The 16,183-nt window shown below is 33.7% G+C and overlaps 1 protein-coding gene across 1 annotated transcript in view; it reads left to right on the top strand.

Moving 5' to 3' along the window:
* ADGRB3 (adhesion G protein-coupled receptor B3) overlaps positions 1-16,183 on the top strand; it is a 277,241-nt gene that overhangs the window by 85,158 nt on the left and 175,900 nt on the right. The window contains exon 15 of the mRNA XM_019613580.2: positions 1,115-1,158. Within this exon, the coding sequence (XP_019469125.2) occupies positions 1,115-1,158 (44 nt within the window). The remainder of the gene's footprint in view (positions 1-1,114; positions 1,159-16,183) is intronic.

The following is a 16,183-nucleotide window of genomic DNA, read 5'->3' as shown; positions in this document are numbered from 1 at the left end:
ATTTGAATGCATTTATTCAGAACAAAATGTGGTCTGACATCAGCAGGGTTTATTTAAGCTTTCTGCAATGACTTCTATTTCCATGTGTTTTTGAGGTTTTTTCATAATTTACTTCTCTTTTTTGTCCTGTCTTTTTTTGTCCTGTCTTTTTTTCAGGGTTTTTTGTTTGTTTTTGTTTTTGTTTGTTTGTTTGTTTGTTTGTTCGTTTGTATTATTTCTACCCACACTGTGGGACCAGCTAGCATAAACTTTACGATACCTGCTTTTGGGTCTCAGATGTACAATGTCATACTACGATTTAGTTATGAGTACTTTTCAAAAAATTAACAGCTATGTCTGTTTGTAAGTAGAATTTCTTCACCCAGACCTAGGATACAAATTAATATAATTGATAAAAAATATAATAATAGTTATGCATGATCATTTATTAAGATTTGATAAATGAAGGTTTTTCAAGATTAGGGATGAAGTGTGAATTTTAATTTTGTCCCAACTCTTCATGAGTAATAATAAAGACAATTCAATTACCTAAAACATTAAAGCATTACCCAGAATGTAATGATGTGTGATGATCCTAAATTCCCAATCAACTTAAATATCTGCTATTGACTTCAAAGAGATAGGAACTGGGATTGTGAATTTGAAGAAAAAGAAAAAGATTTTGAGCAAAAAACTCTGCTAATACTCAAGTGACAAAAGTACAAAGGGGTCACCTGAAATATTGCTCAATATTTACTTAGTGGTTTTGAAGATTATTATTGGTTTTAACATCCATGTGCCCTATAGTTCTGATCTATAGCTCTGCTTCTAAACACACCCAGAAACTTTCATTAAAGTTGTCTTTCAACAGATAAATTATCTCATATTTCAATTGTACTGACGCTTGCAAAATGGACAACTTTAGGCTTACCTTACCTAAGAGAGAATACAATGACACTCAGAGGTTTAAAAGTGTTTAAATATTCCAAAAGAAATAACCTTTTGCAATTTTCAATGGTATCAATTCATGAGAACATAAAGGTGATCTTACAGAAAGAGATCCAAATAAATGTTTAGGTCAAGCACGATCTATTTATCTGAATATCAATAATTAATGTGTTTGTTTGTTTTTCAGGGCACATTGAATCCATATTGTGTGCTGTGGGACGATTCAAGAGCGTAAGTGACAGATGTTTGCTTTTATGACTATGGCTGAAATATTTATAATGCCTAATAATATTTAAGTACACACTCAATGAAAGGGTTGGTGTGAGGACAGGTAAAATCATCCATCTGCAGAGTGGAAGTACTGGGTTCTCCAGTCACAAGGCTTCCTTTCTGAGGTTATGCATATTGAAAATAACACAAAATCTCACCAGGAACAGATTACTCATGTAGTGATGTTTCAGTCTGCCCTTTCAAGATTAAAATGAGGATGTCTGAGAGCTGTAGTTCTGTGATGGCAGTTGCTGAGCAACAGACAAGTGGGTAACTGATCAAACAGGTGTCTAAGGAAAGCTCCCATTTCTGTTCCTGCAGGGAGAAATATCATTTTCAATGGTGAAACCCACAGCAATCTTCATTTTAGTTGGAGCAAATGTTCATATGTAATTTAATAAAATAACAGCTGTATACTAGGTAGTGAAAGCTTGATAGCAGTTGTCTGCTACCTTTTAGTGTGTTTCTTCTTCAGCAAAACAGAAAATGGCTCTGTGAAGAGGTAAAATAGTAAAATCAGTGTGTTTTAGATAAAAATCCAAGTTTACACAGTTGTAATTTACTTCTTTAATGTTTCACAGTAAATCTCCCATTAAAGTCAAGGTGAACTTTGGCTAAATACAGATTAAATGTTTCAAAAAAGGATCCCTATGTGATTGCTATAACAATTTTTAAAAATATGTATTTCTTGTCCAGGTGTATGATCTATGTTTCATTTTTACAGAACCTTTTTCATTGTTAGAAGCTGTATGCCTGTGAATTTGATAGTGCTTTTGTTCTTTAGTCTGAGTTCAAATCAGTACACCGATGACTAACATGATAGCTTTGAAATTGATACAAGCCATCAAATATTTGTAATATCTTCTATCAGTAAATTCTGCATGGATTTCATTATCATATGTTTTATACATGTATTTGTGTTATTTTATAAGAATGCTCTTATCTGAGCAAACAGCAAGAACAAAATGCTACTTTCTTCCTCTATCTCTTATGAAAAGGATCATATTAGCAGTGGGGGCAATAGATGATCATTTTTTTTTCAGACTGTTGTGGGTTTTTTTATATTCTGTAGCATTTGACTGGTATTTACTCCAGAATATGTCAGAATTCATATTCTGATATTGCATGTTTATTAAGAAAAATCCGTAATGTGAATTTATCATTCATAAACCTCAGACAATTTAATATGTGGCAGACTATGCAGTTGGGTTCTTGGTCGTTTGTTTTGCTTTTATTTTTCCACTTCTAAAGCCTCGGGAAATAGACAGTGTCAACAACAGGCAATCAGATTTGATAGATTGATGTCCTCATCCATGTTACAGATCCACAGAGCTGTGCTGTGCTTGCGTCCTTCCAAACTGGGTGATTTTTGCATAACCAGATTTTAGGAAGCATTTTGGAAATAATCCAACAAAAGTACTCTGCTTTTAGTTGAAGGTTCCTAACTAAGCAGTAACTCTATGCTAATATATTTTTAATTAAATGCTTTTCAGTCAGCAGTATCCTCTGATGGTTTTTGCCACCTTTATAGCCATGTCTTCATTTGCATGAGCAGCAAGTTCACATTAAGTAAACAGTAGTTTTCTCTACTGATCTTGTCAGCACAATACTTCTCCAACAGAAAGGGAAGCTTTGTTTACCTGTTTTTTTGGGCATGCTTGATAGTAGATTGACTACTAACTAGCAATTCCTTATCATCTGTCCCTAAAGTGAGTTCTGAGTCTAGGAGCTTCTAGATCATACCAGATCTTCAAACCCCTCCTCCTGCCTTTGTGTGTGTGACTATTTGGTCACTCCAAATTTCGTACAAGCAGTTTTAGTCCATTGATTCTATGAAATTGAGTGATATTTCCCTGTGATAATGTTTTATAGGATTTTTCACTTATCAAACTTTTACCCTCTCCATATGCAGTTGGACAAATACGTGTACAGTATTGAGACAGTGCAACTAAAGAATAAATTTTATGTCATGTGCTCTAAAGAGGAATTTCAAATCCACTTATTTGTTATGTAGTTACAGTTGATTCTCCCATATATATATAATGTATATATATATGTGCACATATGTCCATGTTAATTGCAACCAATCTGTTTACGAGTTCTGGTATTTACTTGAGTATTCCAACTTCTCTATTTGAAATGCTAGAATCAGTGCTATGAAATGTGATGTTTTGTTTTTTGGTTTTGTTTTTCCTTGAAAGTCTGAATTCCATTTGTTTCAGACAGTATACTTCTAAATGTTGTCCTTTAATAAATTCTGAGGATACTGAATTCTCTTCCTTTCAGTGCAGGAGGAAATATTGGGGATATTAGTAAGTGACAATTTGAGGAGAAACAACTTATTTCCTTTGACCAAGTCAAAGAAAAAATCACTAAGGAGTTGCACCTTTTCTGGTTTGCATTGCATGAACGAGCCACTAGTGTCAGCAACTGTTTGTGATACAATAATCCCAGTCTGTCAAGAGAAAGAAAAGAAATTGATCAGGTTCCAGGGATGACTTTTCACAGAATCATAGGATCATGGAATATCTCAAGTGCAAAGGGATCCATAAGTCTAACTCCTGGCTTCATACAAGATCACCCCAAAATCAGACCATGTTTCTGAGAGCATTGTCCAGACACTTCCAAACAAGCTCAGTGTCATGATTGCTTTTGGTTGCATCTAAAAACAGTTTCTGAATTTTTTTCTGCTTTTCATCCTGCCTCTCTAAAAAGGAAAAGAAGAAAGAGGGGGGCAGTGGTGAGAGTCCCAACCAGCAAAGAATCCACTGGTCAGAGTACTTATATCCTCAAGACCAGCCTTTCAGTTTTTGATTTATAGGAGATCCTTGAGGAGAACTTTTCAGCCTCCCAGAAGCAACCCATGCCCCCTGATCTACCAGCTCAGTGCTGTGTGTGTTATTCATAGCCTCCCCTGCTTTAACTCTGCCATCTTGCTTGAGTAAATATCCATGGGATGAAGAGCTGAGTCCCAGCATCTCTATGTTTAATTCTACTGTTCTTTCTATGTGTTTGTGAGCACACCCCACCTAAATCTTAGCCATATAACTATCAGTGTTTGTTTGTTTTTCCTTTCCTTGTTTTATTTCGTGTAAGTCTGGGTAAGGCTATGTAAACCCAGGGGTTTGAAGAATGTGCATGGATACATTTCCATTTAAAAGATATCATACAGTGTGGCAGTTTTGTAGGCTATCTGAATAGCTCTTCTGAACTTAGTTGCATTCTCTAATGCATGAATCTATGACCGCAACATATGAAGTCCTACAACACAAGAAAATCTGCTGATGAGTTATTCCTTTGTTTTAGTGGATCCAGCATGTGGATGTATGACTGGCTGCAGAATTTATAACTCAGTAAGAAGCTGGATACTTGGTAACATGTTACTGATCATGACAAGTACCACCCTCACATGCAACACTGAGCAAACACCACCACCACGAGGTTGTGGAAGGTGCGGTGTACACAGAGATCACTGAAATGAGATAGCACCTCACATGGAGGTTTCAGTGATCATTGACTATTTAGCAAAACAGTGCAGCTGGTTTGTTCTTTTCAGAGCGTGCTAGACATAATGCAAGCACATGTGCTCTCTGTAGGAAAGTATCAGTGGTAGCCAATGCACTCCATAGCTGTTTGTGGTGCAACATAACATTTCACAGCATTAAGTAAAGAAGATGCTTTTAGGATTCTGGGTCTCTTTTCTGCCAGCTACTACAGAAGGATGTTATAACAATATGACAGCCTTTTATTTGTCCATATGTGTACTCATAGCAGTTTGTGCCTGCTGAATATAATGTTGGCAGTAGTACAATGCAATCTTAGTTTAGGGTAAGTGAAAGGTCTGCTCTATATTTTTTTCCTATTGCCATACAAATTTACACTTCTGGTGATTTGCAACCCTTAAGTTATGTAAAAAATTATGAATACCAATATATGAGAAATGAGAAAATGTATAAAATTACATAACTTTAGTAATTCACTCCATACTTATATTAAAACATTCTCCATTAAAAAAAGGATTTAAAATGTTTAATTTTTTTTAATTATCTCCTAGAGCTTTTTATTCATTTTCCCCTATTTTCCCTGGTAGATTTGGCTACAATTATGTAGAAATTGTGTGCAAAGGAATTCATTCAGTGCAAAGAAAAGTTTACTGGTTAATTGTAATTTTCTCACAGATTTGCTTACAGGGTAGAATGTAGCTGTTGTACAATGTAGCTTGCACACATACTAACAAAATAACTTTTGCATCTTGTTGCCTCATGATAAAATTGACAGGGAATGCAAATCAGCTTTGTCTTTCTTTATTGCTTTTTCTAAACTACCATGATGAAGTGTTACACTTATTCTTTGTTTGGCCTGGAACTTTAGCCTTTGCAAAAAAGTCATGGAATCATAAAATCTTTAAGATTGAAAAGAGCTCTAATATCATCTAGTCCAACTATCAGCCCATCACTACCATATTCATTAAGCCATGTCCCTAAATGTACATGTTTCTTGAATACCAACCGGGACAGTGACTCTGCCACCTTCCTGAGCAGCCTGTTCCAGTGCATTCAACTCTCTGAGTATTTTTTACCTAGTAGCCAACATGAACCTCCCCTGGTCTTTAGGTCGTTACCTGGTTGCTAGTAACTAGCTACTATCCTGTTGCTAGTTACATGGGAGATAGGATCAATCCCCCATGTTGCTACAGGCTTCTCTCATGTAGTTGTAGAAAGCAATAAAAACTCTCCCAAGCCTCCTCTTCTCCAGACTAAATAATCCCAGTTCCCTCAGCCACTAGTCACCATCTGGATATAACTCCATTCACCACCACTCTCTGGGTCCAGCCTTTCAACCAGTTCTTCGTCCATTTTTTTTTAACCTGGTGAAGAGTACACCTGTCTAAGCCATGAACTGCCAAATGCAGTTATCTTTAAGATGGCTGTATACAACTCAAGTCAAAATGTCTGAAGGTGGTAACTTCACTTCTTGAAATATGAATTGTAGTGTCTCCTTACTTTATAGTCACAGTGTTTTGTTCACAAGGAAAAAATGGAGGAAATAATAGATTTTTTTGTAATTACAATAGAAAAAATTAATGAGAGTAATTCATGTAGGTATAGCATACCAGCTGAGGCTTTGTTTGTTCTATTAACTTTAAAAAATTTACTTTCTGTACTAGCTTCTATGCTTTCATTTGTGAAATATAATGAAAGAATTAATGCTAATGAACTTACTCAAATCATAAATTCATTCTGGAGAATCCACTTTTACAAAGATCTATATGTAATGGGGTCTGTATAGTAGCACATTACATAATATTCTGGTTTTTTTAGTCTTGCACACAAAATTGAAAAATGCTGCAGAATCATATTCTTTTTTGTTATGACTATATGGAATGAGAAGCCTGTTCCAAAATCCCTTGCAGACAACTAAAATATTTTGACTGACTTGAATCAGTTCAGATCAGGGGACAAGCCACATAAAACCTCTATCAAAACAAATTTAAATTTACAGACTGATAAGATTATACTGTAATTCGGGCATACTTACTGCTGAAATATGTAGATAGCATATGATATAAAGTGTTTTTATGTTGAAAAAGAGTCAAACCAGATTTTTCTTTGCTTAAGTCACATAGAAAATGAATCATTATATACATGGGAGGAATTTATAATTTAGTTCTTTTTTATAACACTGCTCTTCACTAACACCTACACTGCCATGAACAGGCTTACATGACCTGCGGAGATTTATAGCAAAAAATGGAAATTGAATTAATTATTGATAATAAGTTCACTTTCTTTTTAATTTCTCCTGAGTGATTAATCAAACCCATTTGTTGAGAATTCAATTGCTATTTATTGCTTCTATGTAAATACAGATTTCCAGAAGCTAAAAATAGTGTTTTCTTGTAATTGTAAGCAATTAGGATTCTGAAATATGAATAAAAAGAACTAGTGGTTGTATTTTCATAATCAGTTTTAAATATTTTATTTGTAACTTTGACATTTTAGTATATAATGAGGGCAGAAGATAATTAACCAGTCTGAATATGGTTTACAACAGCAAATAATTTTGTCATACTTTGTTTTTGTATCTATGTTTCCCTTAAAAAGTCATGGATGCTACCAAGTCAAATAAAATATAATCTTTGTTTTCCTTGGCAGTATCTCAACAAGGAATGCAGCAAATGGGATCTGCAAATCCATCATAGTGCTGGATTTGACTGATTGTTGTAGGGGAAAACTGTTTAAAATCAGTTCAGCTTTGAAAAGCACATAGGATGATTAAAGCTGAGAAAGTTTCTCAACCTTTCTCACACCATACAACTCTTATAGTTCACCATGTGTAGATGTCAAAGCAACTTACCACAAAGCTAGTATCGCCCTTGCTCATTTAAAGATAGGGGGAAAACAGGACAAAGTTGTTTGTCTGATGTCACCCAAAACCCCAGCAGAGTTCAAGCTCCAAACTCCCAAGCCTTAACTGAGAAAGATCTCTAGTTATTCTCAAAACTGATTACCACTTTCCTGTTTTGATGCAGGAAGGTTAAATATCTTTATATATATATTCCTGTGGTTTTGGGTTGTTTGTTTTTTTTTTCATTTATTAAGATGAGACATGACAGTCCTGACAAATTTACTTCTGCTTATCTGACAGAGTAGTGCCATAGAACTAAAGGTCTTTATATATGCCGTACTTAAACAAACATGAAATCTTCTTGACTCAACCCAAGAAGATGAAAAATCAGGGAAATATTACGTATCCATATGAGAAAAAGCTGTGCACCTTTGTCATTTTCTCCTTTCCCTTTGAGAATAGCAGAAGAGATCATGTACATAAATTTCTTAAAAGTAAATCATACTGTGTGTGGTTTTCAACAGATACACACTCATTATTTTTAAATTTACTTCCAGTCAGTGCAACAAAGACCGAATTTCAGGTGGTATAAGTACAAGTAATATGAAAAGGATAATAAAAGACATTTTCGAACATTTGCAGTTTGTGGAATTACTTGTCTTTACTTCCAAATGTATGCATATAGCTCTAATTGAAATGATAAATATTCTCTCTGATAACTAAAGAATCATATAATTCACCAAAACTTGGCAGTCTTTCTACAAGAACAGTGTTTTCATGTCAAAATGATCTTAAAATAAATATTTGGAGTGTTCAGAGATGTAGTTTGAAATGCAACTAAGATGGTGTTCCCCCCAATTGTTACTGTACTGTCAACACTGAAATCATATCTGATTGATAAACCTAAAATTCCACCACAAAAAAAAAAATCAAGCACACATCAAGTTAAGGTCTGCGATATTTTTTAAATGCTGTTACAAATATATATCTTCCATGCTGTATCAGCATCTCACTGATACAGGTATCTGAATATGTAGTTAGGCCTTTGCTATATCTGTGCCATATTTGATCAACGCAAGCAGACTCAGTAAAAACTCTTCCTGGAGCAGTCACTAGAGGGAAGCAAAGACCTTCACGTGCCTATTCATGACGTCAGTTGCTGTCCTTAAGTCCTCACTGACAAAAATGTAGTCACTATTCAATCTAGAATTTTGGAGATGGACTATTTAGTGGAAAGTCACACATAGAGTGGAGAAAAAAAAAAAGATGAAATATATCTGTGTGTGTGGTTGACTTTCATAGACTATTGTAATTAACTGTTATTTTCAAGAATTTTATTTTGAGAATTTGAATGCAGAGAAGGATCTCAGTGCAGTGTAAATAAAGATGTGTTTAAGCCTTTTATGCTTTGAAACATCCCAGTATTCACAAAGATGCACTGTAATATTTTCAGCATAGTAGCTATACATTTTGTCACTGATGTGTGGCAAAACCTACAAGAAAATATACCAGTTTCTTGAGATGTTTTTTGTTGATGTTCCCTTAGTTATCCCTACTTGCATTCCTGGATGTGATGCTCTGAATCTCCTCCAATATCAACAGCTCTGTGTACTCTCAGTAAAAGAATCAAGAGGAAAAGTCGTTAAATGGGCTGCTCATCATGCTTTCCATTTCTTCATGGAGAAATCATAAAGTGCATTTGAACATCTTTGTCTTCCATTTTGTAAGGGGTTATACTGGAGTTTGGTTTACCATATACTCTACTGCTACTGTATTTCATTCATCTCTGTCCAGATTACTGAGAGTACACGTTACCCCTCTCTCATATGAGCTGGGATGTTTGAAGTCCTTTAGAATAGAAACAGTAGAGGCCAACATTACATTTTCTGACAGTTGATTAAAGAAATATACCTAGTCTGAACTGAATTTTTCCATAAAATTGAAAGTCTTGGAAACAAGGTTAAAATATTTAAAATAATGTTTTGTTTTTTAATCAGTTGAAGTTATAAATATTTTTAAGATATTAAGGGCATTAAATATAATACCACTTAATATGAATAAAATAGGTTTTATCAATATTAAATTATGTTTGATGGATAGAAATTAATAAGAGTATTGCAAATATATATCAGGACTTTAAAAAGTTTTAAATGGAAGGAAATATACTAGATGAACAGCTCCAAGCAAGGTAATTAAATGAGAATATTCTTGCATTGAATAGCTGCTGTATTGTGGCAGAATGGATTTTTAACTGAAAGCATGTTGCATTTGGGATTATATTTTATGTCATCATTGTCTTCTCTGATACTCTTGAGTAAGAGATTTCCTACATAGCTAGTTAACTAAGTATAATAACATATAAAGCACATGTGCTGGGGATGTCATCCTGTAGTACATGCTATTACTCTAAGTAATAGATTATATAATTCTGAATTTGACAGGGTATGTTTATGATTCCCAGTGCTACTTGTTATCCTAATGATGTAATTTCTGGTGGTTATCTTCTCCCATACATCTCCTGATTACTCTCTGGAAGCAGTGTAAAATGTTTATTCTTTAAATTAAATAATTATCTTTGTATATATCAAAAATAGGAATTAAAATGTCATCACATTTCTATCAGTTCATTCTCTAATGTATCTATATTCTTGATACCAACAGATCCTTTAAGGATCTAGGCTTAAACAGCATGCTGGACTGAGAATCCAAAGCCAGAATCCCTCCAAGATAATTGGCACAAATACAGGAGTCATTGTCTCAAATGACAATAATTAAGGGATTGTATACTCTGATTTATACAGCAATACCAGAAAATACCAGAATACCAGAAAAACAGAATCACTCATAATGAATTTGCTTTGTTTGCTAACTTATCATGTAAAGAGTACATTATTTTGACAAGGCTTAAAATGAAATTATGTAGGCTTATGCTATGTAAGTGCAATTTTGACTGTTATGTAGATATATTCGATTAATTTTTACAATTTTGAAGGGCACTTTCTTTGATATCTTCTCAAATTTGAAATTATTCACAAAGAGAAGCTATGATTTTGATACAATATTAAAATAGATTAACATAGAAAATGGCAAATATCAGATAATAACTCACCAAAAAAAGAAAGATTTCCTTAAAACAAAATAGAATTCACAAAATATACAGGAACACCCAGGTCAGTATTTTGGGAATGTGAACAAGCTTTTAGCAGATTTCCAAGCATAGGTCATCACTACCCAACCTCAACAATCTCACAGCTGGTGTTTTTACTATTTTCTCATCTGGATTTTTTTCTTTGTTTGTATGTTTGTTTATTTGTTTAGTTTTGTTTAAGAGGAGACATTTTAGAAAAGCAAGACTAAAAGCCCAGAAATAGCCTTTCAACTATCTATTGTTCTTAATATAAATGAGAATGTTTTTTAAACCTTAAAAATTAGAATAGAATCACATCCCCATTGATCTTGTGCTTTTACTTACTTATGTATTGAGACTAATTTAACAAGACAGAAAGTACTTGTGAATACAAAGTAGAACCAATTTAGGTGCAAACATCCTGTTTGTAGGGATTACCTGTGTCAGCAGACAGCATTATCTTGCAAAAAAACTAATTAAGAATAAAACAGACTTTCATGAATTGTGCCTTATAAATAAATTTTTAAAAAAACAACTGTTTTTCTGTACCATGAACTGAATAATTCCACAATTAACGCTATCAAGTTTGGGTTCTGTTTACTCTCAGTTATTTCTTAAACCTCATATCTTAGTCCCTTCTTCAAGATGCTGTACAGGTCATAAATTCTGATCAACATTAAATCACTTTTTTAAAAAATGACATTTTATGCAGTCTTTCCAGAAGGATGTGTAAAAATAACAATATATATGTTTGAGAGATATTTTGCCCTTTACAATAACATAATCAGTAAAACATGTGGAAACTCCCAAACACTTACTTGAGTTAAAAAGGCAATGAATAACATAAGGATACTATTTATTTACAAAAAACCAAATAAAACAAACATTAAAAAACCTAGTTGTGATTACCAAATAATTCATTATTTGCTTATTCTGCTCCTGTGCATGCAATCAGTTAACTTAATTCAGACTTCATGCTTTTAGTACTCTAGACTATGTACTTTGTATATCAGTCTTTTTAGATATTTACATGTAGATTAATTTATAAATACTTATGTTTTTGTCTTGCTCACCAGCTAGGTGAAAATGCTGCAAGTTTCAGAAAATATGTCAGTGGCAGGGTTTTTTGTTTGTTTGTTTCATTTGTTTTGTTTTGTTTTGTTTTGTTTGTATTATAATTCTTGGTGGAAAAAATGTAAAACAAAATCCTAATGTAGCAAAGTAGGAAGTACTCTGCTTATTTCTGTAAGTAGCTTTATTATCTTCAGTCTATGTGAGTTTAGCTTGATATCTCCACACTAAATAAGTGTGCCTGTCAAATTCTTGGCAGTTTTTGTCTCCCATAATTTAAGTTCTTGCTTTGATGAACTGAAAGTCTCTTTCTTATATATGTGCTAAAAGAAAACTTAGGTAGGTGGTTATATATTTAAAGCCAAGAGTATTCCTCTCTTAAAATGTGTGTCTCAAGAAAGCGCAGAGAGCAATGATACAAGTCATACAAAATCTTGGGAATCTCATCTGGTATAAGAAGTCCTATATGTGGTTATAAGGAAGTAGTTTAATTTTGGATGTTGTTATAACTGAGATCTGCTTTCACAGGAAATCAGGTATTTCTAATAGTCTTACTGCTCATCATGGGCTTCAATTGTGGTTTTACTTGTACATTTCCTTGCTCAGTAAGGTACAGAAGAACCATATAGGAGCCTTTAACAAAACCTAAATTCATCAACAGATGCAATGAAGAATTTAATACACCAAAACTCCATGCTCAAATAAAAACACTTATTAATACAGTACTTTCTGAAATAGACTGCATCAGAATGATGTTATATTTTCATATTCTCATTCAGTGACATTGGATGTGTTTCTGAGTTAAAATAAGCAACAAGCAGACTATCTTAACTGCGGACTGTAAAAGCTCAATCAAGGACCTGAAAGTCAGATTAATCTTGGCCTATTGGTCATTTTTGTAGTTGGAGTGAACTGCCAGTATTGATGAAGATGCACTAGCACTGTACACCATGTGATTTCTCTACTGCTCAAGTTGTGCATTTTCTCTGATTGATTTTCCTTATCCATAAGAGGTCTGGGGTGCTAAAAGAAATACTTACTACTATTAAGATGATAATGATATCATAACACCTATCAGATTAAAAAAATAAATGAACATTGCTTTACAAATGAGAAAACAAACCCAGATGTGCTTGTTTGGCTTCCAGAGTGGTGATAAAGTAAGGAGAGAACAGAGCTGGATGTTGAACCCAAAGATTCTGCATGCATTTGATTCCCTTTCATAATGTGAGTGACTCTTTAGCAATCTCTATAAACGTCCTTGAAAGAAGGTTCCCACACTTTCCCACACAAGGGGAAATGCATCATCACTTGGTTAGGATTGATATCCCCCATTGCCATTTCCTACCCATATAAATCATATATTTATGTGCTGACTTTGGCACAACTCAACAGTTTGTAGGTTGAGAAAGACCTTAAATCCAGACTTCAATCTCGGAGCTACTTCTGAACTCCTTCTGGGTATAAGGAGCTAAATGAGGAGCTAATATCCAGATGTCCCTTTTTTTGAGATGTGTTTGAGACACCGAGCACTGTTTCTAATTCTCTGATGGTTCTGTTTAAAAGGGAACGTCAGTCACTTGTATGCAAGTGGTGTCAGAATGTGGATCCCTTTTGGTGCCCAAAAAGTGGTGCTTTAAACATCTGTCAGTTTTCTGATTGTTTTGTATAAACTTACTTTAAGGCTGCTGTGAACACTGTCCTCAAACACCTACCTATCCCCGTTCACTGTTCACAGACATCGAGTCACTTAACTCTTGTGCTTATAAGTGCCACATGTCTCAGTAGGACTGATAACAGTCATGATTGTCACATTATTTAATCATCTGGCTCTTTATACTTTTCATCTCTGAACTTCTGAACTATTTATCTGATCCCAGGACAAATGTGAACCAAAACAGACATTTTTCTTGCTAAAAAATTTGGCGCCTTTTAAAAATCAGATGGAACTCAAAAATATACTGATGTTTTTAATTCACCAACAAATAAATCTCAACTGTGCTTTCACCATTTCAGAATTTCTTCTGAGACCTACCTCTCACCATATGATGAGATTAAGATTGCATAAACATACATCTAAATAGTTTTACTAGAAACTACAGGGAGGTAATGTTCAGGAACATAGAATCATAGAATCATTAAGGTTGAAAAAGACTTCTAAGATCATCTAGTCCAATTGTCCACCTACCACCAATATTTCCCCACTAAACCATGTTCCTTAGTATCACATCTTTACATTTCTTGAACACCCCCAGAGATGGTGAGTCAATCACCACATCTTTGCTCAACTGAAATATTTTATAGTTAGGATTATTGAGATGTTTTGTTAAAAATTAAGTTAGAAAATTTTACAGGAGATTATTTAAAGCCCTATATCATATAGCTTCAAACCTTCCAGATCTGCTTATATGTGTACAAAGAGATGCACATTTTCATGATATATTTTCTGTATATTATATTGCTTTCCCAACCTATATGGTTTTGAAAAAAAAGGGAGAAAAGGAGGAAAATACTGCCTTTGAGACAAGAAAGAGGAAAAAAATCAAGATGATGATGATAGAGTTGTTTGGTTTACTCCTCTTTTTAAAGTCTTTCGTGTGTACATAAAAATGGCAACAAATATATGTGACTAATGGCAACATTTCAGTGTTGTACTTGTGATGAACTGCAAAATAACACCTACCAAGAAGCATCCCACATTTTACTATTTCTAGTTTCCTTGATTTTCCTATCCAGTGCTCTGTAACATTGATCACAATATTTCAAGTATCACTGCAGATGCCACCAAGCTTCAAGGACTTCTAGATGCAAAGGAAAAATAACATTTACAAACTACATTTATGTGGAGTCACTGCAGTGTACTGCAGTGCAGAGTCAATATGTATCTACACTGCCTTCATCTAGCTTATTCAAGTACTGTTAGCAGCCTAGTTGTAGTAGAAGCAGCTCATCACTGGATAGCTTTCTCAAATTCTGTAAGCTGAAATTATTTTAGGAACCAAGACATAATCCCCTGCCTTATTACAACAAAGAACCAATCTTTCATAGACTGAAATAAAAATACTTTGGGGCAATTGTAATTTCTTAACTATACCTACTTATGTTACATAGAACTGATATACTTACAAGCACATTCATATAAATTTACTTCATTCAGTAAGAAAAACTGTCTGACAGATGTTCATGAGGCAGTCAAAATAAACATGTTCATTTTGACTTTTGTTGAGTACATATGAGTGTGTATACATACATAAGCCCAGACAATATTTCTTTCTTACTGACAATATATGCGTATACTGCAAATATAAATACGGAGTGTTGACAATAGGTAAGTAATAAATTGAAGGCTTATCCCAAGATTTTAGTATTTGTATAATATCTATAGAGGATAAATCTACTTAATCCTTCTTGTTATAATATATTTCTAAGAATCCATATTCACTCAAAAAGTGATCGCTGAAGCATAAACTGTTTTTCTCTTCATTTTAAGTAAGTTTTAACCTTTAGATAAATAATTTTTATTTCGGTTAGGAAATAGCCAAAGTAAAATTAAAAAAAAATAAGCTTTTAGATGGAGCATGCAGATTTTTGGTATCTTCAACAGCTCTGCTGGAAGCTCTATCTGAAAACTCTGCTAAGCCAGTTTTGCTTTTAATACAAACTTTGATTTTATAACAGTCTGAATTAATTTTAAGAGCCAAATTATATTCTGTATATTTAGTGAAATTGCCCTCAAGTATGCAAGTCTTCATGAGTAGAGTATTCTCATTTTCTTCCAAAATACAAGTGCTCCATCTCATTCAGACAATCTCTTGTAGAAAAGAAAGAAATTACACAGTAACTATGAATAAATTATTTTTTGTTAAAAAAAATAAAATGAAAGACAATGATAAGTGGTTTTTGTGTCACTTCTCTGTTTTATGGACTACTTTGTAAATGTACCAAGACTCCATCACTTCATATGTCCTATAAAAAATGAACATTTAGAATGTGAATCTCCCGTCTCTTGGAACAAACTTGTATGTGTTTAGATGAGTGCAAATATCCACCTAATTTAATAAAATATTTTTAATTAACATTAGACTAGAACTGTAGTATTAGAATAGCATGTATATATGTTGTTCTAAAAATAATGCCTCCTATTTATTTTTGAGGAAACTACAATTGAAAGAGCACAACATTATTTCATGGAGCAAATTCTCAGCTACAAAGCATGACATTTCAATATAGTCACCACCATTAGCTTTGCATTTTTGCCAGTGATGAACAAGGGCCTGCATGCCACATTCATAAAAGTCTGCACCAGCAGTTGTGTCACTGTCACCACTGATGAAATGTCCCACTGACTACCTCCAATATTTCGTCTCCATAAATGTTCAGCAAGCAACAAAGAATGTCAGTGGGTGTCATCTTTTTTCTTTTTTCTTTTTTTTTTTTTTT

This window comes from Meleagris gallopavo, chromosome 2 (assembly GCF_000146605.3).
Source record: "Meleagris gallopavo isolate NT-WF06-2002-E0010 breed Aviagen turkey brand Nicholas breeding stock chromosome 2, Turkey_5.1, whole genome shotgun sequence".
Classification (NCBI taxonomy): domain Eukaryota; kingdom Metazoa; phylum Chordata; class Aves; order Galliformes; family Phasianidae; genus Meleagris; species Meleagris gallopavo.
The sequence above is the reverse complement of the archived record's forward strand: the minus strand, read 5'-3'. Positions and strand labels throughout refer to the sequence as shown.